Consider the following 25,528-nt stretch of genomic DNA (forward strand, 5'->3'; position numbering starts at 1 on the left):
TGGTCTGCTCCGTGTGTTTTTCTTTCTCCCACATGTATCGATGTCTGCTTCTCTCCCCATCGCTATATCCACCCTCCACTGACAAGAGAGTTGTTCAGTAAAGGAGATCCTTGTAAGCTGTGTAGACGCCTGACAGGTTGAGTGGGTTTATTCACAAATGCTTAGCTGCAGAGATGAGGACTTTAGGAGTCAGAGGGATATAGCTGATAAAGGACTGGAGCAGGTGAGCAATTGTTACCAGTTTAGTTCTTCAGCACTTAGGGGCCAAGTTCTCCTGCAGCCTCATCCGATCCCACTGTGGTCTGTACTTCTGTGAAATAAACTTTTGTCACATTTGGTAGGTAGTTAACCTCCGTAGCCACATTTTGGTGCTGGTGATGGTTCAGTTGAACATAGACTATTCTCATCCCTGAGATACTGATACTATTTCATGTCATGCCAGATAGAGTTCTTCCCAGTTTGTTTCTTTTTTAAGATGTTGTTTGAAACTTGATTACAAAATTATTTCATGGTTCTCCAGTTTGTACCAGTGAGCAGTAAACAAAGCCTCTAAGAGTTTTTACGTTTTTCTTCTTATGTCTCCTCTTGCTGAGATGTGGCATTCTTCAGAAAACCATCCTGTATCCCTGTGGATTGCAACCATGAATCCTCTCAGAGCAAGCCTTCCATCAGCTAATGGTTTTCTTTAATTTGTCAAAGTACGCTAGGCTTTGTGGTATGTGGCTCCTGGGCTTAATGTTTATTGTGATGAAGTGGAGTAAGTCCCTCTAAAATACTGATCTAATTAAAGTTTTAACTGAAATATTAAAATGCGTTTATTTTGGTAGAGAATCTTAATTCTAGAATTTTGTGTTTAACCTTGAAAGTTTGTAAATATGGTTCCTGGATTTTTGTGAATGAGTCGTTCTAAAAGTTCTTTGAAAATTGTTCAGTAATTCTTTGAAATCAATCATACTTTTTCATTTAGCAGACAGTATTTTTCAGTTTTAGGCTTTATTTTTGTCATTACCAGTTACAAAAATAAACAGCTTTCTAATCTAGTCATGCAAACAAATGAGCCTTAGCACCCAGTGAATATTCTTCAATGAATGAATGTTCAGCTCTTTAACAAGATTGTTTTGCTAGTCTATAATTTCTATGTTTTAATCCCCTCCAAAAGCAATACAGACAATAAAATAATAAGCCCATGGTTCCATGTGTTCTGCTCAGGGAGGATTCACTTCAAAAAGATGGGGATTACAGAAGGAGCTGATCAGTTGAGTGATGCAAAAGTCAGGAAGGCATAGCAAGATCGATGGGAGATCCAGTAAGTGCATGTAAAAAATATTAGAAGAAAGGAAAATTTCTGAACTCCTTGCCAGAGGAGTTAAACTTTATTCTAGCTTGTACTTTTCTTAGGGTATTGGTTTTGAATGTAAGCTGGCAGACTAATGGACTGTTGGCATGGGCTTTGGCTAATGGAATTTTCTATGTAGTTTGAGGAGTATAGGGGAAGCCTGACTTGGTCCAAGGCCATTTGAACGTTCAGGGTATTAATCAGAGCTACCTGAAGAGCCCCAGGCCACCTATATTCCAGGTTCCTTGGCATGACCGAGAAAAAGCGAATGGCAGCATCTTTCAGTAGAAGAAGTACTGGACATGGTGCCAGTAAAGTCTGTACATTGGGGCTGCCATTTATTAACTGTGTCACAATAGATTACTTAATCTCTAAAGCAAATTCTTGAGCCTCACTCCATACCTTCTGTTTTTCATAAGCACGCCAGGTGATTCTGATGCAAAGTTAAGTTTGAGAACTGTTGGTCTAGATCAGTGATTCTCAATTAATGGATAATATCTGCCACCCCACCCCCACCCCCTCAAGAAGCTCAACCTTGGCTGTACATTACAATCACCTGGAGAATGTTTGAACCTCCCAATGCCCATGACATACCCCAGGCCAATTAAATCAGAATTTCTAGGGATAGCATTCCCACATCAGTTTTTTAAAGTTTCTCAGTTGATTGCATTTAGTTAAGGTTGAGACCCCCCCACACACACTGGCTTTTTTCCTTGCCTCCCCTTCTGCCTGATGCCTAGAATCACTGTTGTTTCTGATGGGAATTTATCAAATCTGTATCTGTTGAAGTGCTACTACTTTAGATTGGTAACTTCCAGGCCTTTCCAGGCACCACGTCCTGGGAAGGGATTTTTGGATTCCATACAGATCTACCCAATTGGAATTTTCAGAAAAAATTCCTCAGCAAAGCAGAGGAATGAGTCTGTGGTCCATCATTTGGGAACCATGTCTATAGGTGATTTAAAGTTACTTTATTTGTGAGGTGGCCTTTGTTATTTATCTTGTCCTCAATATTCACATTTATTTTTTTTCATTCATTTAAGACATTCTTTGGGTGTCCGTGTGTCAGATACTTTTATATATGCTAGACATACAAAGAAGAATAGGACACTGTCCCTGAATTCAAGGAGTTTAGTGCCTTTTAGAAGAAAAAAGATCTATAAATAACTAAATACATGGAAGTATCATAAGTACTATGATAGAAGCCAGAAACATAGGAATCATTCTTTATTTTTTTCCTATTCCATTAATCATTGTTGTTTCCTCTGTTCTCTTAATTCTTCTGCCTCTATATATCTCCAGTCCATTAACCTTTCTTCATCATCACTGTCACCGTCTTAAATCCAAGCTGGTATTTACTCTTTTTGGACCCATACTGCACAGGGTCATACTATATGGGAACTCTACTTTGTTCAGAAGTGCTCTGCAGATTTAAAACTATTGTAACATGTAAAAGTTTACTAAGAAAATGTTTTCAAAGAATGTAAAGCCGAGTATATAAATCTCCTTCAGTTTTTTTTTTTAAGATTTTATTTATTTATTTGACACGGGGAGAGAGAGAGAGAGAGCACAGCAGGGGGAGCAGCAGAGGGAGAGGGAGAAGCAGGCTCCCCACTGAGCAGGGAGTCCAAAATGGAGCTCGATCCCAGGACTCTAGGATCATGACCTGAGCCAAAGGCAGACGCTTAACCAACTAAGCCACCCAGGCACCTCTCTCCTTCAGTTTTTTTTGTTGTTGTTTGTTTCCTTTTCTTTTGTTTTTTATACTTAAGAGAAAATCCCAAATTCCTCACATGGGCTAAAAGACCTGTGTGATCGGACACCTTCTGTTCCCTGCTGACAAGGGGTCAGCTGGTCTCTATCTGGCTAACTCCTCAACCTTCAGATTTCAGTTCAGTGTCAATTCCTCAGGATTTCATTCTTCTTTTTTTTTTTTAAAAAAAAGATTTACTTATTTATTTGAGAGAGACAGAGAGAGAGAGAAAGAGTGCAAGTGGGACAGAGGGAGAATCTCAAGCAGACTCGGCACTGAACACAAAGCCCAACATGGGGCTCGATCTCAGGATCCTGAGATCATGACCTGAGCTGAAACCAAGACACTCAACCAACTGAGCCACCCAAGCACCCCAGGATGTCATTCTTATACCATCCCACATTGTCTTTGGGGGCACTTGTCAGTTGCAGTGACATTTATGTTTCTGTGGTCTTTTTAAAGAATGTCAGTCTATCTCGCCACATCTCTCTTCCTTCTGACGCCCATCACAGTACCTGGCACATCCGAGGACTCACAAATTGTTGAATGAACAAGTAATTAAGTGATGAGAAAACAGCTGTTGTGACATTTTGTATTCTTCATTCTAGAGAACACTAGCCTAAAGCAGTGCAAAAAGGGAATTATAATTGTGCAATTTGCTTAGAATTTTAAAAACACAACTAAAATTAATGTGACTAAAATTAATTAAAATTGAGCTTGACTAAAATTAATGAACTTCTAAGACATGAAAAAGGAGCCAGCGTTTTTTCCCATCTTTTTCTATTGTAGTTAGGAAAGACTCACAGAGAATTATGGACCAACTCGTAAGTTGAGAACAGGAAAGGAAAAAGAAGAATTTTGAAAAATATTATAAATGTTCTACTGCACTCATATGTTGGCTAAATTTCAGAAGTGTTAGTAGAGGGATTTCAAATTATATTTTAGTAAAGTAAAAAATGATTTCAGCTTACTTTTTGAAATAGTTTGGCTGTTTTATTTAACATAGTGCTCCATACTTGCTTTGTTAAAGAAGCGTGGAATCAGAAGGTAAAAAGGAACTCAAACAAGACTTTGTACTGTGATGAATTTTTCTCTCTCTCCATCTCCAATTTAAATGAAAAATGTTCCTACAGTTCTGTAATATTTTTAATCATTGGAACCCTGTCCAGTATATTTACTTCCCATGAGAGAACTTAAATAGTCAGTGATTTCATCAGCGAAGAGACAAAAAGGCACCAAGTCGTACATGTGCTGGACCAAAACAAACATTGCACTTAACAATAACATGCCTAATTTGACCGCTTAATGATATATGGAGCCTGACTTCTCCCAATAAAAGGAGCCTATTTTACTTGTGTGATAGGCACATGAAGGCCCTCAGATATATAGAACTTATGGAACCTTTGATTTCAGAAGATTGCAAGGAGAGACCTTGCCCACCCCCTTACATTAAAACATGAGAAAATGTGGAGAAATGCCCACCCCCTCCTTACTGCTCGCCCCTTCCTGGCGGAATTAGAATGGAGGAACATGGAATAGTTCTGGAAGTGTCCACGTCGAACTGTTGACAGTGGTTGCCATTGGAGAGTGGGAATGAGGAAAAAAATACGTATATTTCTTTTGTTATTAAAAAAAGCCATTAGCGATGAAAAAATGGATTATAGTGTATAGAGGCATTGCTTAGCTTTTGGTTTTCTCACCTTACATAGCTTGTGCCATTTACTGTCTTTAACTTGATATTTTTGTTAAGATATTTTAGTTTACTGAAAATTTTCTTAAGTTATAAATATTAACATTAATCTTGCTGATTTTTCTGGCTCCCGATCCCCTCGAAGTTTAGGAAATTGAAGCTCCAGTCTTCCTGTTCAGCAGACCCTCTCAAGGCAAAAGCTGGCTCATGGCCCATGTGCTGCTCTGAGCCTCAGTCTTACTTTTGACCTGAGTGCTCCTCACTGATGCTCTTATGAAGTTTTTGTGGTAGTGTTTGTTTTATGTTATCTAGGATTTTTTTTTCAGTAAGAATGTTCTAGACACCTAGTCAGCCATTCTGCTGGAAGTGATAATTTTTGTACTATCATATGCACAATAGGCATAATTTGTGTATTACATAATTTCCATCAGAGCTGTGAACTGATGGAATTAAGCCGGTAGCACTTTTAAGACGTTCGTCTAGCGAACGTCTAGTATCCTTAGAGTTGTAGTGTGTATCTTGTTTGATGAGTGTTTTGTAGATTGCAGGTAAATACCTGATAGTTTTTATCAGGTTAAAGTTAGGATGGGTGTGAATCTGGTGTGGAGCTGTGTGGCGACTTGACTGCCTGTTAAGCTGTGTATTAGAGCAAATTCAGTTTTTCCTTTTTTTTTTTTTTAAGTTTTATTTATTGGTGTAATCGCTATACCCAGCGTGGGGCTCGAACTCACGACCCAGAGATCAAGAGTCACTTCCTTTCAGGACTGAGCCAACCAGGTGCCTGCAGCTTGACTTTTTGAGTAGAATTTTGGCCCTCCTGCATGTGTGACTTCCCTTATCATATTTTAAAGCTAACGGATGTTTTCACACATGCATTCTTATTGGGCATCCTAATTTTGATAAGGCCCACCTGTTTTGTCCTCAGTGCCACCTTTTCCTTAACTATCAAAAAAAAGCAAAATAATAACAAAAACTGCATTCCAGGAACTTGTCAGGAGGGTACAAATGAATCCTTTTGCTTTTATTATCCTTAAAAAGTTCTGCTGAAATTCACAAGCCAATTTCTATGGTTGGTCTGAAGACAAATGCTCATCCATTCTATTGAAATAGAATCTAAATCCCAAATGAAGTCAGAAAGCTGAATACCTAGATTAAGTTGACCTTCCTATAGAATGATTCTACTACCCTGCCCTTTGGGGTGATACCATTGACTCATGAGTAGCAGCCTATGAAGCAACATCTCTGTGTTTCCTTCAGAGATGTTGAAGATGCTTTTTATTTTTGTTTATCAATCTCATTGCAAGTTCAGATTTATTTTCCTGTCCTTTTCCTTTAACTCATTTTTTTGGCCATATTAAATACTCATTTTTAAAACCATTTTGAATATTTTTTGGAACATAGTGGGTATTTACAAAATCATTTGATTACTGTTTCAAATAATGCAAATCAGTGAATAACCATGTTCTAGAAACAAAATTACATGATGACTTATTTACTTTTGCTTATATAAACATTATCAAAATCTAGAAAATTAGATTTCAGTACAGTATCTGTCTCTAGACCCAAAGGAACAAATATGCAAAGACAGTGGAGGCCACTTTTATGATTTCTGAGAAGGACTGCAGCCTGTTCCCTCATTTGTTTGAATAGGAAATTTTCAAAAGTAAAATCACTCTCCTTAAATATTTTTGTAGATTTCAGTAATCTGATAAATGAGCTATTTATTCATTGTCTCTCTGGTACCCACACAGTGGTTTATCCATAGCAACAATCCTTTTCAAACTTAATAAGACCAACCCTGTATTTATTAGGGAAATAATATCACCAGGTTAAACAAACTATGACTGTTGGTTCTGTGTATTTACTCTCTTTCAAAGAGATCTGCTAAACCTTCAGTGTGTTCCATGTTGCAGATCATTAGGGAGGCTGAATTGGAGTATGACTCTATGATCCTGAATGTGCCATTTTTATGGAGTGTTTAGAGTCAAATAAGAAAGATGATGAGCAAATAAAGCTTTAGAAATAAAGTACTATTTTGTATATTGAAAATAGGGCCAAGTTCCTATCTGTACAGTAGAAATCAGAGACATATTATGATAAACAGTACCACTCCCAGTCTATAGAGAATAAATGGAATACTTAATATTGGCCCAGGAAAACATATTTCAGTTTCTTGACTCTAGAAATTACATTGATGTAGAATCCATAAGAAAGGCTGTGCCTCAAAAAAAAATTTTTTTTTCAGAATTACCGAGATTTTTATAAGAGAACAGATTCTTTTTAAAGAATCTGAATTGCTGTTGAAATGTAAATTAAACCTAAGATCTTTTCATATCAGTTGTTGAGAAATGAAGTATTTAAAAATCACAAAATGTTAGAGTTCGGGTAATCCAATATCCTTATTTTACAGTCATGAATGCTTTTAGAAATTGCTACAGAAGCATAGTATATCTCATCTTAAATGTCCTTGTGCAATATAAAAATTTTTTTTTAACTAAAACTTGTTAAGCTTCTATCCTACAAGGTATACTAATGGGAATAATCTACAAGGGTAGATTGATTAATAATTTCATTTTTTTATTTAATAGAATGGGGTACATTTTTTATTAGTTTTTTTATGTAGATCAATAGTGGGGCTCTGTATTTAAGAATTGGTTGAAGCTGTCTTGATAAAGACCCTGCTGTGGTAAATATCTATTTTTTCTTAGATCCATTTTTGGGTAATTTTAGCACTTAAATTATTTCTTTCTGTTTATATTCACAGATTCTGGAACTTTTCAAAGCCTGACCCTCTTCTTGAAACAGTGGAACATCACACGGAGTTCACTTGTGGTTTAGATTTAAGTCTTCAGAGTCCTACTCAGGTAATGGGTGTGATCTCCTGATGTTTTTCTTACCCATGCAGTTTGCAACTAGCTCTATGCACGGCGTATGCTGCTGTCAGGAAGACACTTTTGCCTTTAGGGCAGGACAACGTATATTTACTTAATTAACTTGATCTCTTTTGTTACATAAACTTGAGCATTTGAGCAGACCTCTCCCAATAGAAAGGGTAACAAGAGAAGAATAGAATGGGAATGGCTTGTCCTCAGAGGTTTGTGAGAGTCAGGAGTGTGGTTCTAGATTCAGTTGCCTCACTGAGCATTTGAGATGATGGGTAGGTCATTTTCCTCTCAGGACTGTCATCATCCTCTCCACACCACGTGTCAGAAGAGAAGCTTCCAATGGGCAACCAGATAGAGTAGCATGGCTACTGTTTTAATTAAACTTAAGGGGTGCCCAGGTGGCTCAGTTGGTTAAGCATGGGCTCTTGATTTCGTCTCAGGTCATGATCTCAGGGTCATGGGATCGAGCCTGTGTGAGGCTCTGTGCTCAGCGGGAGTCTGCTTCTCTCCCTCTCCCTCTGCCCCTCCCCCCATTCATGCATGCACTTGCTCTCTCTAAAATAAATAAATCTTAAAAAAAATTAATAAACTTCTTATTTTCCCCCTTTTGTTCTCTTGAGGACTTGAGAGTCAATATTTTGGACTTTAAATATTCTTCAGAGTTTTTTTTTTTTTTTAATGCAGTTTCAGTTTTGGAAATTATAAACTCAGGTCAGAAACACTATGGTATGTTGAGTGATCAGACACTTTATAACACAGACTGTGTGAAAACACCAACATAATCATGAAACAAAATAATATGTGGAAATTCTAGAGTATGACTAAGAAATTATGTTTTTATGATGAATTTTAGAACTTGGACCAAAAGCAAATCCCGTTTCTCATTACTGTATTCTTAAATTTAAATGGATACTTTTTTTTTTTTTTAATTTTAGGAACTTAAGACAATTCTCATTATAAAATATTCTCAAAAAATAAATACATAAAATATTCTTATTAGGCATTAGAATATTCTCATTAACATTAGAATAATTGTTTTTAAATGATTTAATGACATCTGAGAAGAACCTGAAATAGTGATAGGTGTAATATTTATTTAATGTAAATATAATGTGTTTCAAATGAACTAGTTCCTTTTCTGAGAAATACATTTATTATAGATGGTTTTTAATAAAATAATCACACCTGTTTGCTGTCCTAGTTAAAAAAAGTTGCAGTGTACCTATTGGAATGTGGCACTGCCAAACAAAGGACCCTAAGTAAATGTTTTCCTTCTCATATATTTCTGTTAACCTGCACTTCATGCGTCCCAGACTATGGCCTCCTCAGTGTACATGGTCATGGCAGTTCCTCGCCCAGAGCGTCAAGTGTTTTCTAAATCCTCTACACACAGACCACCTTATTAAAAGGAACTTTGTTTTCAGAGGATTTATTAATCATATTTATTAATCATTTTGTATTAGTCATATTTTAAAATCTCTTAAGTAGTAAGAGATTTTATCACATGGCCACATATATATGTGTGTGTGTATTTTATAATCTGGTGACTGCCAACCATCTCTTCTGGTTGAATAACCAAACTCCATTTGTACTAAGGAAATAGTTGCTGTTGGGAGCAAATAGGAATGGAGAAGCAGGGGTCTTTGAGCTCTAAAGAAGCATCAAATTCAGTGGCATAATATACAGTTCAATTGTACTAGAAATCTCCACTGAATTAACTCATAGTGGGACAGAATCTTGGGATTAGGAGGGACCTTAAAAGTAAGACCACTCCCTCTCATTCATTTACTCTTTCCACAGATATTTTCGTATGTCGGACTTGTACTAGGTACTGGGGATTCAGTGAGGAATGAAAGTAAATGTGGGCCATGTCTTCATAAAGCATTTAGTCTACTATTGTATCAACTAATCTCACAAATGAATGTGAATAGACAGCTGTGACAAGCCTATGAAGGAGAAGTACGTTGCTCCTCAGAGGTTCATAATTAGGATAGATATTTGACCTGTATAAAACATCTGTAAGGAAGTGAAGCTTATCTGAGATCTGACGAGGAAGTGTTAACTAGTGAAGAGACAGAGGAATATCATAAAAAAGTAATAGTATATCACAGACCCTGGGATGGGAGGGAGCATGGCTAGTACTTGAGAATGAAAGAAATTGTTTCTTCTTTATTTATGGTATATTATTCAACATTAGAATTTAAGAAAATATATTTGTTTACTTGTCATATTTTTAAAAGTTGAATGTTGAGATTATCAACTAAATTTTATGTTTCTCCCCATTCTTCAAGGTTAGTCAAATTTGCTTTATATAATTTTTGCTATGTGTTGTAGGTCATACAAATGAAATATTAAAGAGTTTTTTTAGTTAGTGCATCTTTTATTATTAATGTATTTTTAATCATTTGAAAGTATTATTACAGAATTATCTATTTTTCTGTTTCTCTTAATGCTCTTTGACATTCATTGATTCTTTTATTCAGTCACATTTATTGAGTATCTACTACAGCTGTGTAAGACAGGTAATTACAGTGTAGTATGAAAAATGCTAAAACAGAGGGAAGTTAAGGATGCTTTAGGAAAATATGCATTCATTCATATTTGTCAGGTGCTTACTGAAGGCTAGGCATTGTTCTAGGCACTAAGAATAAACCAGCAAACAAAGCAGACTTGGTTCCTGCTGTCATGGAGCTTACATACAGGGGAGAAATCAAATAATAAACCAAAAGATGATTTCATATAGTAATAAATGCTATTCAGAATTGGAGCAATTTGATAGAGAATGATGGGGTACTTTTGCTTAAATGGTCTGGGGAAGACTCTAAGAAAAGTGAAATGTAAGCTGATAGTTGAATAATGAAATGAAGCCAGCCATCCAAAAATCTAAGGGAAGAGTGTTTTTCACAGAGGAAACAACAGTCAAGTCCTTGATATGGGAAAGGGTTTGTTATTATTAAGGGACAGAAAGAAGGCCAGTGTGGCTGGAGCCTACTGAATGAGGGGGAAAGTGATGGGAACTAGGCAGGGGCCAAATTGTGGAGGGACCTGTAGACCGTACTGTGTTTGACTTTCTTTGTAATTGCCTTTGGAGATTGAAAAGCAGAAGAACGATAGAAATTGATTTGTGGATTTTCTTTATTGAGGTATAATTGATATTTCAGGCATATAACATAATGATCTGACATTTGTATATATTGCAAAATAATCACCACAATAAATCTAGTTAACATCTCTCATCACATGAAGTTATAAAAAAATGTTTTTCTTGCGATGAGGACTTTTAGGGTCTCTCATAGAAACTTTCAAATATATAATACAGTGTTATTAACTATAGTCACTATGCTGTACCATTTTATAATCCCCAGGACTTATTTATTTTATAACTGGAAGTTAGTACCTTTTGACCGCTTTCATCTATTTCTCCCACTCCTTACCCTCACCTCTGGTAACCACCAATCTGTTCTCTATATCTTTGAGCTTGGTTGCTTTGTTTTTTGGTTTTGGGGTCTTTTAAGATTCCATATGTAAGTGAAATCAAAGTATTTCTTTCTCTGTCTGATTCCTCTTAATATTATCACAAATGGCAAGATTTCATTCTTTTTTTATAGCTTAATTTTATTGCATATATATATGTGTGTGTATATGTGTATCTATCTATATGTGTATTTTTTATAGCTTAATTTTATTGCATATATATATGTGTGTGTATATGTGTATCTATCTATCTATCTATCTATCTATCTATCTATCTATCTATCTATCTATCCCTACCATGTTTTCTTTATCCATTCATTCATTGATGGACACTTAGTTGTTTTCATATTGTGGCTATTGTAAATAATGCTGCAGTGAACATAGGGGTACATATATCTTTTGAAATTAGTATTTTCATTTTCTTTGGATACATACCAAGGAGGAAAATTGCTGGATTATATGGTAGTTCTATTTTTAATTTTTAAAGGAACCTTCATACTGTTTTCTGTAGCAGCTACACCAAGGTACATTCCCACCAATAGTTTACAAGAGTTCCCTTTTCTCTACATAATTGCCAACACTTATTATTTCTTGTCTTTTTGATGATTGCCATATTCTAACAGGTGTGGGGTGATATCTAACTGTGGTTTTGATTTGCAGTTCCCTGATGATTAGTAATGTTGAGCATTTTTCATGTTGGCCATCTGTATTTCTTCTTCGGAAAAATTTCTATTCAGAGCTTCTGCCTCTTTTTTTAATTGGATTGTGTGTGTTTTTGCTATTGAGTTGTATGAGTTCATTCTATATTTTGGATATTAGCCCCTTATCATATATGATTTGCAAATATTTTCTCCCATTCAGCCTTTTCATTTTGTTGATTATTTCCTTTACTGTATAGAAGCGTTTTAGTTTGATATAGTTCCCCTTGTCTTTGCTTTTGGAGTCAGATCCAAAAATTTGTTGCCAAGACTCTTGTCAAAGCTTAATACCTGTGTTTTCTTCTTCTTCTTTTTTTTTTTTTTAAAGATTTTATTTATTTATTTATTTGAGAGAGAGAGAATGAGAGAGAGCACATGAGAGGGGGGAGGGTCAGAGGGAGAAGCAGACTCCCCGCTGAGCAGGGAGCCCGATGCAGGACTCGATCCAGGGACTCCAGGATCATGACCTGAGCCGAAGGCAGTCGCTTAACCAACTGAGCCACCCAGGCGCCCGTCCTGTGTTTTCTTCTTGAAGTGTTATGGTTTCAAGTTTTAAATTGAAGTCTTTAATCCATGTTGAGTTAATTTTTGTATATGGGATAAGATAGTGATCCAGTTTCATTCTTTTACATGAGGCTGTCCAGTGATTTGTGCTTTTAAAAGATCATTCTGGGGGCATCTGGGTGGCTCAGTAGGTTAACCAACTCAGTTGGTTAAGCGTCCAACTCTTGCTCAGGTCTTGATCTCAGTGTTAGGAGTTCAAGCCCTGCATTGGGCTCCATGCTGGACATGGAGCCTACTTAAAAAGAAAAAAAGTCATTCTGTCTGTTGTGGCAGAATAGCAGACAGGTAAGATTGAAAGCTGGGAGGGCAGCTTAGAGTCTCTTGAAGTAATCCAGGCAAAAGATAATGGTGACTTAAGGGGCACCTGGGTGGCTCAGTTGGTTAAGTGTCTGCCTTCGGCTCATGTCATGATCCCAGCATCCCAGGGGTCGAGCTCCCTACTCAGTGGGGAGCCTGCTTCTCCCTCTCCCTCTGCGACTCCCTCTGCTTGTGCTCGCTCTCTCTCAAATAAATAAATAAAATCTTAAAAAAAAAAAGATAATGGTGACTTAAAATCTAAGAAATGTTGAGATGTAAAGATTCATAATATAGTAGATTGAACCATATAAAATTACTGAAAATTTCACATGGTTTACTTTGGAGATAGTAGGATTTGCTGATGGGTTAGAAATGGGCTATGAGAGAAACAGAAAAATCAATGATTACTCCTAAGATTTGGACCTAAAAACAAGGTGGGCAATGGTTTAATTTACTGAGATAGGGGAAGAGGAGATGATTTGGGATAGGGAACAGTCAAGAGTTATGTTGGAGAGGTCTCCTGTTAGACATTCAAATGGAGATGCTAGGTAAACAGATCTAGGCTTGTCCACCTCGGGGAAGAGTTTAGGGTAACAAATACAAATTTGGAGGTTTTTGGCATAAAAACAATTTAAAAGTTTGGGGGAAGATTAAAATTATCTAGAGAGTATATAAGTGAAGAAGAGGCTCAGAAGAAACTCTAGAAGTCTGAAAAAAGAGAATCCAGCAAAGTGGATTGAAAGGAACGGTTAGCGAGGTGAAAGAAGAACTACAAAAGTATAGTATCTTTGAAGTTCAAAGAAGAACTTAGTTCAAGAAAGAGGACATTCCCATGTATTGCTGGTGGAAATGTAAAATGTTGTAGTTATTTTGGAAAAATTTGACAGTTTCTTAAAAAGTTAAATGTAAATTTACCATACATCTCAGCACTTACACTCTTAGATATCTAACTAAAAGAAATGAAAATATAGATCTACACAAGGACTTGTACATGAATGTTCATAGCCAGAAAGTGGGAGCAATCCAAATGTCAGTCAGCTGCTGAATGGATAAACAAAATGTGGTATACTGATAAAATGGAATACTATTCAGGAATAAAAGGGAGCAGTTTGATACATGCTACAACATGGATGAAGCTCCAGAGCATTATGCTAATGAAAGAAACTAGATGCAAAGACTGTATAATGTATAATTTCATTTATATGAAATGTCCAGAAAAGGCAGGTCTGTAGAGATAGAAAGGAGATTAGTGGTTATCTGTGGTAGGGGATGAGGATGGGGATTGTTTGCAGATGGACACAGAGGATCTTTGGGGAGTGGTGGAAATGTTCTAAAACTGGATTATGGTGATAGCTGAACAGCCCTGTAAAGATCCTAAAAATCATTGAATTGTACACTTAAAATGGATGAATTTTATGGTATTTAAATTACATCTCAGTGAAGATTTTTTTTAAAAAGGAGTGGACATTCTAATTTTCCCTAAGATGTAAAAAGATGAAAAAAGCATTATTTCTGCTGTAAAAATAAGAGAAAGTCAGATAAACTACAAAATCAGACTTTCTGTGAATCTATCAGAAAACTGAGACAGCAGGGCAAACAAGTAGCCCTAAATCCAAGGAAGACAAGAGGCCTCCTTCCAAGGAGAGATGGGACCCCAGTACTGTTTTACTTTTGGCAGAGCACGGGCAGAAAACACAGCTGCTATACAAATGGGATCGAGTGGAAAAGGTGGACAACATGTGTGAACAGATGAGGGATTTCAGCTGAGAGATAAAAATAGTCAAATGAAAATAGTAATTTTTTAAAAGTACAGTGTCAGAGATGCAGTCCTTCAATATGTCCATCAGTAGACTCATCAATAAATTTAGAGATAGGTCACTAGAAACTACCCAAGCTGAAACCATAGGAGAAAACAAGAATGAGGGAAATAAAAGAGAACAGAGCATCTAGCATCTGTGGGATAATATCAGATGTTTTTGCATATATGTAATTGGAGTCCTAAAGAAGAGAGAGCAAATAGGGAAGATGAAATATTTAAAGAGAATTTTCCAAAAATAATGAAAGTCAAATCACAGGTTTGAGAATCCTAGAGAGCCCTGAGCAGGATTTAAACAAACAAAACAACACATCAAGGCATACCCATATTCAAACTGCTAAAAACCAAAGATAAAGAGAAAATATTAAAGGCAAACAGAAAAAAGAAACATACCCAGAAGCATCTAGATAAAGATTACAGAAGACTTCTTATCAGAAACTGTGTAAGCCACAAGACAGAGGAATGTCTTTTTAAAGTACTAAATGAAGAATATAAAGAGGAATCTTTTGAATATAAAGAGGAAATAAAGGGGGCTCCTTTGTGGCTCAGGTGGTTAAGCGTCTGCCTTTGGCTCAGGTCATGATCCCCAGGGTCCTGGGACCCAGCCCCCTGTCAGGCTCCCTGCTCAGTGGGGAGCCTGCTTCTCCTTCTTCCTCTGCCCCTCCCACTGCTTGTGCTCTCTCACAGGCTCTGCTCTCTTTCTCTCAAATAAATAAAATCATTTAAAAAAAAGAAGGGGAAATAAGGAAACTTCAGACAAAAGCTCAGAGCACATCTATGCTACAAGAAATGTCAGAAGAAATATACCCAGAAGAAAATGAAAAGAAAGAGGCAGACAGAGGGAGGAAGGGAGGTAGGGAAGAAAGGAAGGAAAGAAGGAAGGAAAAGTAAGGGAAGGGAGGAAGGAAGGGAGGGAAGGAAAGAAAGAAAGAAAAAAATAAAGTAACTAGAAATGGCAAAAATGAAGTAAATATGCAAGACACTTTTTAACTTTATTTTGTCGCTTTGAAAATTTTTGCCTAAAGCAAAAATAGTATTGTATGCATTATATTTGCATACAGTATATCGTAGAGCTCATAGTATGTACAAAAGTAAAATGTATGACAATAATAAAATGAGGGAAGAATTGTGATAAATTTGAGGGTAGATTGTGATAAATTCAAGATGTTTATTCTAAACCCAAGTTAACATCTAATAAGTTTTAGAAAAAAAGCTATAACTATTAAGCCAATCATGAAGATAATTATAAAAAATAACTACCTCAACATAATAAAGCCCATATAGAAAAACCTACAGCCAACATCATACTCAATGGTGAAAAACTGAAAGCTTTTCTCAGGAATAAGACAAGGTGCTTGCTTTCACCATTTTTATTAAACATATAGTATTGGAAGTTTTAGTTAGATCAGTCAAGAAAAAGAAATGAAAGGCATCTAAATTGGAAAAGAAGAAGTAAAGTTAATCTCTCTGTGCCAAGGACACGATCTTATATGTAGTAGCCTTTAAATCAAACTATTTCAACAATTATATTAAATATAAATGGTCTAGGAGTGCCTGGCTGGCTCAGTCGGTAGAGCAGGTGACTCTTGGTCTTAGGGTCATGAATTCAAGCCCCATGTTGGGTGTAGAGCTTGCTAAAGAAAAGAAAAGGAGAGAAGAGAAGAGAAAGAAAAAAAAAGAAAAGAAAGGGAAAGGAAAGGAAAAATGTAAATGGTCTAAACATCCAAATTAAAAGACAGATTAAATGTGGTAGATATGTGAGAGACTTTGAGAAACTCACTAGGTCCAGACTTTGTAACCTGTTGGATTTGGGATTCGAAGAAGAGGCTTTTCTAACTCCCAAGATCTAGGATCTTGTTACTTTCCGTATAAGATTTTCAGTCACGAGTTTGTCTATTCTTCTCCCTGTAAGTTTATCTTTAAAAATTTCTTCTTTTTTCCTTTTTAAAAAAAATTTTTATTTATTTGAGAGAGAGGGAGAGAGCAAGAGCACAAAAGCAGGGAGGAGGGGCAGAGGGCAAGTGAGAAGCAGGCTCCCCACTGAGCAGGGAGCCTGATGCAGGGCTTGATCCCAGGACCCTGGGATCATGACCTGAGCTGAAGGCAGACGCTTAACCGACTAAACCACCCAGGCATCCCTCTTCTTTTTATCAAACTAAGATGATGCCTCAACCAGTATCTTTCTTTGCATATCTAGCATGAACACATTTTCACACAAACATTTGTATTATTTGTAGTATTTATGTTTTTGCCAAGTAGCATTAAACTCCCTTGTAGGGAGATACAAGAGATCAAGTTCTTGATGCATGTCCCTATTTTTCTCTCACATATTTTATCTCTGTTACTTATTGCGAACAAACTCTCCCACAACTTAATGGCTTAAACATCAATTTTCTTTGCTTACAATTCTGTGAGTCAGCAATTTGGGCTGGACTCAGCCAAGCAGTTCTGTTGGTCTCACCTGGGGTCCTTCATGTGACTTCAGTCATCTGGTGACTTAACTAGAGCTGGGTGTTCTAAGAAGGCCTCACTCACGTGTCTAGGGTGCATTGCTGGTTGTTGTCTTGAGTCATGTGTCTTCAGATGAGCCCAGGCTTCTTTACTTAGCAGTTGTAGGTTTCCAACAGGGCAAGAGTAAAAGCTGCCAGGCATCTCCAGGACTAGACTTAGAAGTTCATGCAGCGGCCCATCTGTTGCAAAGCAAGTCATGAGGCCAGCTCAGATTCAAAGAGTAAGAAAAATAGACTCCACTTCTTGATAGGAGTAGCTGCAACCATTAACCTTAAGAGTTATTTTTGACATATTTATCTTTTATTCTCACAATATGTGGTTAAGTTTACCGATTGCATATTAATGTCACCCTTTGTTCATATTTTATTCTCTTAGAAAGTATCTTCCTCTCACCTTTAAGAAAGTACCTTTCCATCTGTTTTCAAAAACTTGTTGTCTCTTGTGATCTTAACAGCTGTTGGATTTTGCTGATGTTACTTTAGGTCTTTGTATCTTAATATATCCTTTGTCTTAAAAGAGATTTATCTGAGTTCTTATATTTATAATTCCTTTTTCTTTTTAGCTTCTTCTTTCTTAGAGATCTGAAAAAATGAGATCCAAAAGCATTCTTATACCTCCTTTCTTCTTGACAGATGTAAGATCTTGTCTTTAAAGGTTTGAAACTTGACAAATAAGTATCTAGGGTCATTCTTTGAGGATAATTGCTGAGAAATGCTCTATCCCCTCTCTTGTTAACCAGGCTGAAGTTACCTTTCAGCTCAGAAAATTTTTCTTTGATTTTTTTCCCCTCTGATCATGATTTGTACAGCCCTGGCATTTTCTCTTGTCTCTCTTATCCTTATTATTTCTAAATCGGATACCCTTTTTCTGTTTTTAGGCGTATGATTCTGGACCTGTAATATACCCGTTTGTATAATGGGGATTTTCTGTATTAATATATTTTTAGAATTCCTGACTTTGTGCTCTATAGTATCAACTCTGCTCCTTTGAATGCTCATTGATATTTAGTTTAGTATTTATAATCTGGGTATAGGTTTACATATTGTTACACATGCCTTTTGGGAGGCAGTTATTTCTCTTTTTAATCTCTTTTAAAGTAGACTTTATTAGTTCATTCCAAAATAGAATCTTTATATGTTTAATAAAGTTGATCTTTTTTCTCGTGATGAAATTGGGAAATTACATTCAGAAGAAAGAGAAAAGATTGGGGCGCCTGGGTGGCTCAGTCGTTAAGCTCAGGTCAGGGTCCTGGGATTGAGCCCTGCATTGCACTTCCTGCTCGGCAGGAAGCCTGCACCTCCTTCTGCCACTCCCCTGCTTGTGTTCCCTCTCGCTGTTTCTCTCTCTGTCAAATAAATAAATAAATAAAAATATTTTTAAAAAAAGAGAAACGATTACCCATGGTCCTACCACGTTAGAAAGAATCTCTGTTACACCATATTAGTATGTTTCTTTTCAGTCTTTTCTTTAAGAAATTTTTATTTGAAGTGTAACCTCCTTGTTGGAAAATACACATATTTTAATTGAGCAGCTCAGTAAGTTATCAAGAAATGACCACACCTGTGTAACCACCATTCAGGTTAAGATACAGAACCCTACCAGAATCTCAAAAAGTTCTCTCATGCTTCTTTCTACATCTTGCCCCCATCCTTCCCAAAAGTAACTACTTTCCAGTCGTTTTCCATATGTATGCATATTTTTCATAGTTGTGGTTATATTACATATGTAAATCTATCTTCTGGGACTCCTAAAATTCTTGGTAAATATAATCTTTAATAAGTGAGTATCCTACACTATCCATGATAGGACCATGTATGCACTTTACAAAGATTTTTTTTAGGGCAAAAGAAATTTTGTATATTTTCATTTTGTTTCAGTGGAAGATGCTTAAATTTGGCTCTGATTTAAACCAGTTCTATAGATGTGTTTTTAAAAGTATCTTTGACTTTGTTGACATTTTAGTAAAAAAAAATTTTGGCAATATATACGTATATTGAAACATTATGTTGTACACCTAAAACTAATGTAACTTTTTTTTAAAGGACAAATTTATAAAGAAATTTTTAAAAATTAGGCATCATTTAAAAATTCAACTCATGTTTTGATTCAAATCTCTCTACCCAGTCTTAGATGCCACCTTTACGAATTGACAGTGGATAAAAATATTTTGCAATTCTCAGTATGAAGTTGGAAAATTCAACTGTAAAAGAAGACCAGCATTATTGGTAGTTAAGATAACTAAATTATTTTCACCTTTTATCGGAGGTGATATTTTCTGCATCTGTCACAGACTAGCTTTAGAGCCAAAAAGAACATGTGCCAGAAGCATCCAGTGTCCTCAGGCATTATTAGTCTCTGTTGTTTCTTCTTTGATGCTCTCATAATTGTGTGATTTGTGGCTGAAAATTATATAACAAGGGCCTGTTTTCCCCCAGCTGTAAAACATTCTGAGGCTCAGCTTGGTAGGACCTTGGTGTATCCCTAAGGTGGATGTGTTAACCTGTATCTACTGCTTGCTGGGCTTCATGGACAACCCTTGCAGTGAGAGTTTGCAGAATTATTGACATCTTAGTCTCTGCTGCCTCGGCTCCCAATCCTGAATCACCCACTTTCGTGCTCATTGTCATCACTTCTGAGAAACCAAGCAAAAATGCTGACTTGGCACACCACAAACTACATTTTCACAAAAATTTCATCTGGGCTCTTGGTCCTACTCAACTTACGTTTGAAGTCACTTTGATTTTCTAGCCCATTCATTCTCCACAATATCTTTTCTCAGCCTCCCACAGTATCATTAACACTCTGGACATGTGACCTTACTTGCTACTTAATTGTAAAAATAAGCAAGAATAAATATCTTCTTCCCTCTCTATCACCTCACAATATCTGTGGTCTATCCCTGTTTCTCCCTTTTCCAGTGGGTTCCTGATTTTCTCACTGACTTCCTCATCCAGGTCTTTGCTTCCTCAGATGTACACAGTGCTTTTATAGATCATCAGCCAGTTCTGTTTTCTATTTTCAAAACTCACTTGACCTCACTGTCCTGTCTCCCTACCAGTAAATTTGGCTTTTCTTCCATTATTAGACATCAAGAATTAGTAGGTTTACCTGCTGCTTTTACTCTCTCAAAATCAACATTCTCTCTTTTTTTTTTTAAAGATTTTATTTATTTATTTGAGAGAGAGAGAGAGCACATGAGAAGGGGGAGGGTCAGAGGGAGAAGCAGACTCCCTGCCGAGCAGGGAGCCCGATGCGGGACTCGATCCAGGGACTCCAGGATCATGACCTGAGCCGAAGGCAGTCACTTAACCAACTGAGCCACCCAGGCGCCCCCAACATTCTCTTTTTACACCCTTGTATCTGTCTCCCTTTCATCATTCAGATGTTAAGCCCAAAAAGTCACCAGGAAACCCCCGAAAACCAAGTTAGCCTTTTCCCAAATTTCCTTCTTCTTTAGCTATATGATTTAGATTTGTTTAAAGAAAAATCTTCTCATCCTGTTGCTTTAATGCTAATTGTACTAACCTCATCTTCTTTACCACTTTGCCAAATGTCTTCATCTCCAGTTTCTTCTTACCATCCTTACAGAAGTAGACATCCTTTAATATCAATTAATTTAATTATATGCTAGGGATGCTTGTCCCATTTATCCAATTGCATTTACTGTGTGGTTGCAATAGATGTCTTACTTTTACCCTGGTATTCCTAACTGCTCAATTGATTGCATGATGGGCAAGACCTGAGAAGTCATCCTAGTTTGCTTGTCTCCCTAAATTCAAGTGGGCATCAAGTTTATAAATTTCTCCTCACCAATATCTCTGAAATCTGGACCATTCCCTTCTAGCTCCATTGCCTTAGATAAGCATTTATTAGTATCTCTGCCATGGTTGCTGCAGTAATCTCCTAACTGGTCTCTGAGCTCTTTTTTTTTTTTTTTTTTAAGATTTTATTTATTTATTTGTGAGAGAGAGAATGAGAGAGAGCACTTGAGAGGGGGGAGGGTCAGAGGGAGAAGCAGACTCCCTGCCGAGCAGGGAGCCTGATGCGGGACTCGATCCAGGGACTCCAGGATCATGACCTGAACCGAAGGCAGTCGCTTAACCAACTGAGCCACCCAGGCGCCCCTGGTCTCTGAGCTCTTTTCATCATTCCACTGATTCTCAACACTGCTTCTGGGGAGAGCTTTCCATAATGCAAATCTGATTTTGTTAGTCCTTGACCTGAAATCTATCAGTGGCTTCATTAAAGGTAGGAACAGGATGAGAATTACCATCTTCACTAGGATAATCAACATGGTTCTAAGAGGCATAGCCAATTAGTAATAGAAGAAAACAAAATGGGATATAAATATCTTTAAAAGTTAAAAATATTGACAAAGGTATTCGTATCAACTCCATATGATTGTCAGTGTTATAATCCAGAACATCAACTTTAAGCCTGTTAAAAATCATGAGTTCAATAAGATCAGTAAAAATAAACATGCAAAAATGAATACCATGTAGATGTCAGTAATCAAGTTAGAAAATACAATGGAAAAAATTACATTTGCATGGCAGCAACTGTGTGTGCATTTGTGTGTGATACATAAGAAAAATAATTTTTAATATGCAGGATTCTAGGTAAAGAAATTATGTATCTTTAATAAGGGACTTTTACTTTTTTAAATTAATTTATTTGAGAGAGAGAGAGAACAAGCAGGAGGGGCAGAGGGAGAAGGAGAGAATCCCAAGCAGACTCCCCAGTGGGCAGGGAGCCTGAGGTGGGACTAAATCCCAGGACCCCAAGATCACGACCTGAGCCGAAATCAAGAGTCAGTTGCTTAGGGGCCCCTGGGCGGCTCAGTCGTTAGGCGTCTGCCTTCGGCTCAGGTCATGATCCCAGGGTCCTGGGATCGAGCCCCACATCGGGCTCCCTGCTCCGTGGGAAGCCTGCTTCTCCCTCTCCCACTCCCCCCTGCTTGTGTTCCCTCTCTCGCTGTCAATCTCTCTGTCAAATAAATAAATAAAATCTTTAAAAAAAAAAAAAAAAAAAAGAGTCAGTTGCTTAACTGAGCCACTAGGTGCCCCGAGTCTGAATTTTTAATGTTGCTTTTAAGATTCACTATAATCTGTACTGCTTTCTAATTGTATTTCCCACCATCCCATGTAGTCCCTCTGTTATATACCAATTATATTTTGTAATTTGTCATCTCCATGTGTTTGCCACTGTTCCCCTCACTCTTCCCCACTTCTGCCTTTCAGAGTCCGGTACAAGTTCTTCTCTTCCTTCTCTCCTTTTGTTTTTTGCTTCAGTAAATATTTGAGTGACAGCTCTGTGCCAGGAAATACAGAGTAGATTAATGCAAACTACATGATAGATATGTACTAAATAAATACTGAATAAATGAATGAATGAATGAATGAATGAAAAGGATTTTAGTATATCAAGTCAACTCTTTCCTTACTTTTACTTAAACTCCATCATTAACATAATAAACCATGTTCTTCTCTGTAGTCACTTCCTCCTGTAAGTTGGTTGAATAGGTAAAACATGTTCTTTCTTTAGCCCGTAATTCAATACACTGCGACATAATAACTGGGCTGCTTTTCCAAATTTAGAATTGACTGTTAGGGATTTCTTTCATTCTCTCTTCATCCTTCTGCCTGTTCCGCTTGTTCATTTTTACTAAAAAGGCTGTATGTCGTACAGATAGTTACAGTAAATTGAACAAGTTTCCCAAGGGCAAAAAGCAATGTCCACAAAATTGAGAGTAATAAGAAATTTCTATTCCGTTTTTCAAGAAGCCTTCATTATGTTTTAAAGAATTGACATAGTGAGAAATTCATATTTCTAATTAGTGTGCTTTTTCTTAAAACTTAGGAATATTTGTTTTGCTATTAAAAGTGAAAATAAAATAACTAAAAATTGAACTTACATGGAATTTTATCCTATTAGTTATTGTTCACTACCTAGAACATAGAAGATTTTTAAAATAATAATGAAGAAGATTTTGTCTTCAAGTTTTACATTAAGTGAAGAAATACAACATTTTGACAAACCATTTTTCCTATAATGTTGGTAACTTTAATTCTGAATTTTAATGAAAAGATTTGCGTTTTGATGTGAGATTAAGGGAAATTCAGAGAGCATAGGGATGACATGTACTACAGTGGAGGCATGCAGATTAAGGAATACATTTTCCACTTGAATATCCTTGGGCAGAAGAGGTAGAGTCTGGAGGCTCCTACTCTGTGGTATCCACATGCACACTCACCGTCAGGGGAGAGGGTCAAACAAGATAGGCCTTGGCAGTCAGCCCTCAAGAAACCCTAGACGGGAGTCAGACATGAGTCAGAAAAAAAGCCTGTCTCCAAAGATTAAGAGTTTCATCTGAGGAGTTACAATGCAGTTTAGTTGTTTTAAAGCTAGAACTTTTAGGTCTTCATTTATTCTTATTTATTCCACTGCCTAGAACACTTTCCTTCTCTCTAGTGTGTCCCCCACCTCCAGCAAACAATAGCAACACCAAATGCTGTCTGGCCGAGGCATCCTTCTCCTTTAAGCCACAACTTAGATGATATTTCTTCCTGAATATATCCACTTTCCTTACATTTGGTTATAGTGACCCCTACCTCTACTGGATCCTATAATTCGTCTATCATTGTCCATATTTCTCTGCATTGTAGATGTCTATTTATCCATCTCTTTGCCAGACTCCAGATCTGTGGGGTCAGAGACCAGGACCATCTTGTTTACTGTAATGTCCTCAGCATGCATCTGACAGAGGACATACCCGATAAATATTTGTTAAATAAATGGATGAATATAAATGTGCATATATATATATACATATATATACACACACATATATGAATTATGTCTTAGATAGCCTTGTAGTGTAGAGGAATATTGGACTAAGAGCTCCTGGGACATAAAAGAAGGCTCCCTGTGAAATCTCTTTAAATAATATTCATGACACTCAACAATCCCATATATTCCCCATTCCCATACAACTTGTTGCCTTCACCCAGATCTCTGACCTCACACCTGACCAGGTGCTCCTTACCATGGGTGAGGCTCTACTCCAGAAAATCTCTGGAGGAAGAAAACCACTGCATGGATTCACTCACTCACTCATTATTTCATTCATTCATTCATTCAACAGTATTTACTAAAGGTCTACTCTACAAAACACAGGAATATAGATTTGACCAAGATGTATAATTGCTGAAAATCCTATTCGGGTTTAATTATACAAAAATGTTTACATCCATATGTGCATGTTGTTAGAGAACAGAAACCGTATTACCCAGCATGCTCTCATTTTCTCCCTAGTTACCACAAAGCACAGAGCCTAATTTATTCTACAAGTGTTGTAATGTGCTCAGCTCTGATGCCTGAAAGCTTTTGCTCCATTTGTTCCCTTTAGAACAGACATTTTCCCCTGAATCTGTATTTATTTTATTTGGCCCTGTGCCTTAATCTATAAACCACTTAAGCCCATTTAGAACTCAGCAGGGTGCAAATATCAAATAAAAAAATATATCAACCTATTGGTTTTAACCATAGCTTACATGATTAATAAAATTTTCTTATGTGTTTTAAGTAGAAATTCTGGATACTGCCTCATGTGGAACAGGATCAAGCAGCTACATAAACTTTGGGGGTAGGGTTGCTTCAGGTGGGGCTAGTGTTCTTTAGAGAGCGTTCAGTCATGTTTTTTTTCTTGGTCCTCCTCCCAGTTCACCATCTTCCTACCACATATCAGCCTACCAGATTTGAAACTTCAGTTTCAAATAAATGTGAAAATACGGCATAAGATGTTTTCCATATTAGTTGCAAATGAACCTCTTCTTTCTCCTCAAGAAAGGAAGAGAATTCTCCCTCAAGAATATATGAATCCCCACTAAATTTTGGTTTTGTTCATTTGTTCATTCATTTATTCATTCATTTATTTTTTAATGTTTAGTCAACAGCAAAAAATTCCCGTACATAAGATACTACCGAAGAACCCCAGGTTTGTGCATGTGACAAAAGCCCAGTTAAGAAAATTGATCTACATCAGAGGTTCTATATCAGAGGTTCTCAATTTTGGCTGCATTTTAGAATGTTCCCTAGGTGATTGTGATGCTCTGCTGGGGAATGCTCTGGATTAAACTTTTGGGGTCAGGGATTGAGAAACTGAAGAAAATGATTGAGTCTCTCTCCCCTCCCCCACAGATGTATATACACACAAAATGTTGCATCTTTAGACTCTCTGAATCCCTTCTGTGGACTTGATTTGAAGATCCCAGGGTGTACATCAGCCCTAGGAGATATCAGTGAAGCTGATCTCAGGGCCGCACTTCGAGAAGGAATACTTTGAGGATGGGGAACAGGCCTCTGTGTTTTCACACATCCTCCAGATGATTCTAATGTACACTAACTCTTGAGAACCACTACCCTATAGAAATGCCTTCAGGAACCTACAGTTGAATAGTGTACTTTTGGCTTTTTTGAGGGTTGAGATGTTTATTTTAAAAACA

General features: G+C 36.9%; 1 protein-coding gene across 1 annotated transcript in view; it reads left to right on the plus strand.

The window, feature by feature from the left end:
* The window catches only part of PEX7 (peroxisomal biogenesis factor 7), an 84,965-nt gene that overhangs the window by 53,645 nt on the left and 5,792 nt on the right, over positions 1-25,528 (plus strand). Inside the window, exon 9 of the mRNA XM_045865614.3 lies at positions 7,544-7,643. Within this exon, the coding sequence (XP_045721570.1) occupies positions 7,544-7,643 (100 nt within the window). The remainder of the gene's footprint in view (positions 1-7,543; positions 7,644-25,528) is intronic.

This window comes from Mirounga angustirostris, unplaced genomic scaffold, assembly GCF_029215605.1.
Source record: "Mirounga angustirostris isolate CCGP_5_RB_7025 unplaced genomic scaffold, mMirAng1.0.hap1 SCAF_8, whole genome shotgun sequence".
NCBI classification, from domain to species: domain Eukaryota; kingdom Metazoa; phylum Chordata; class Mammalia; order Carnivora; family Phocidae; genus Mirounga; species Mirounga angustirostris.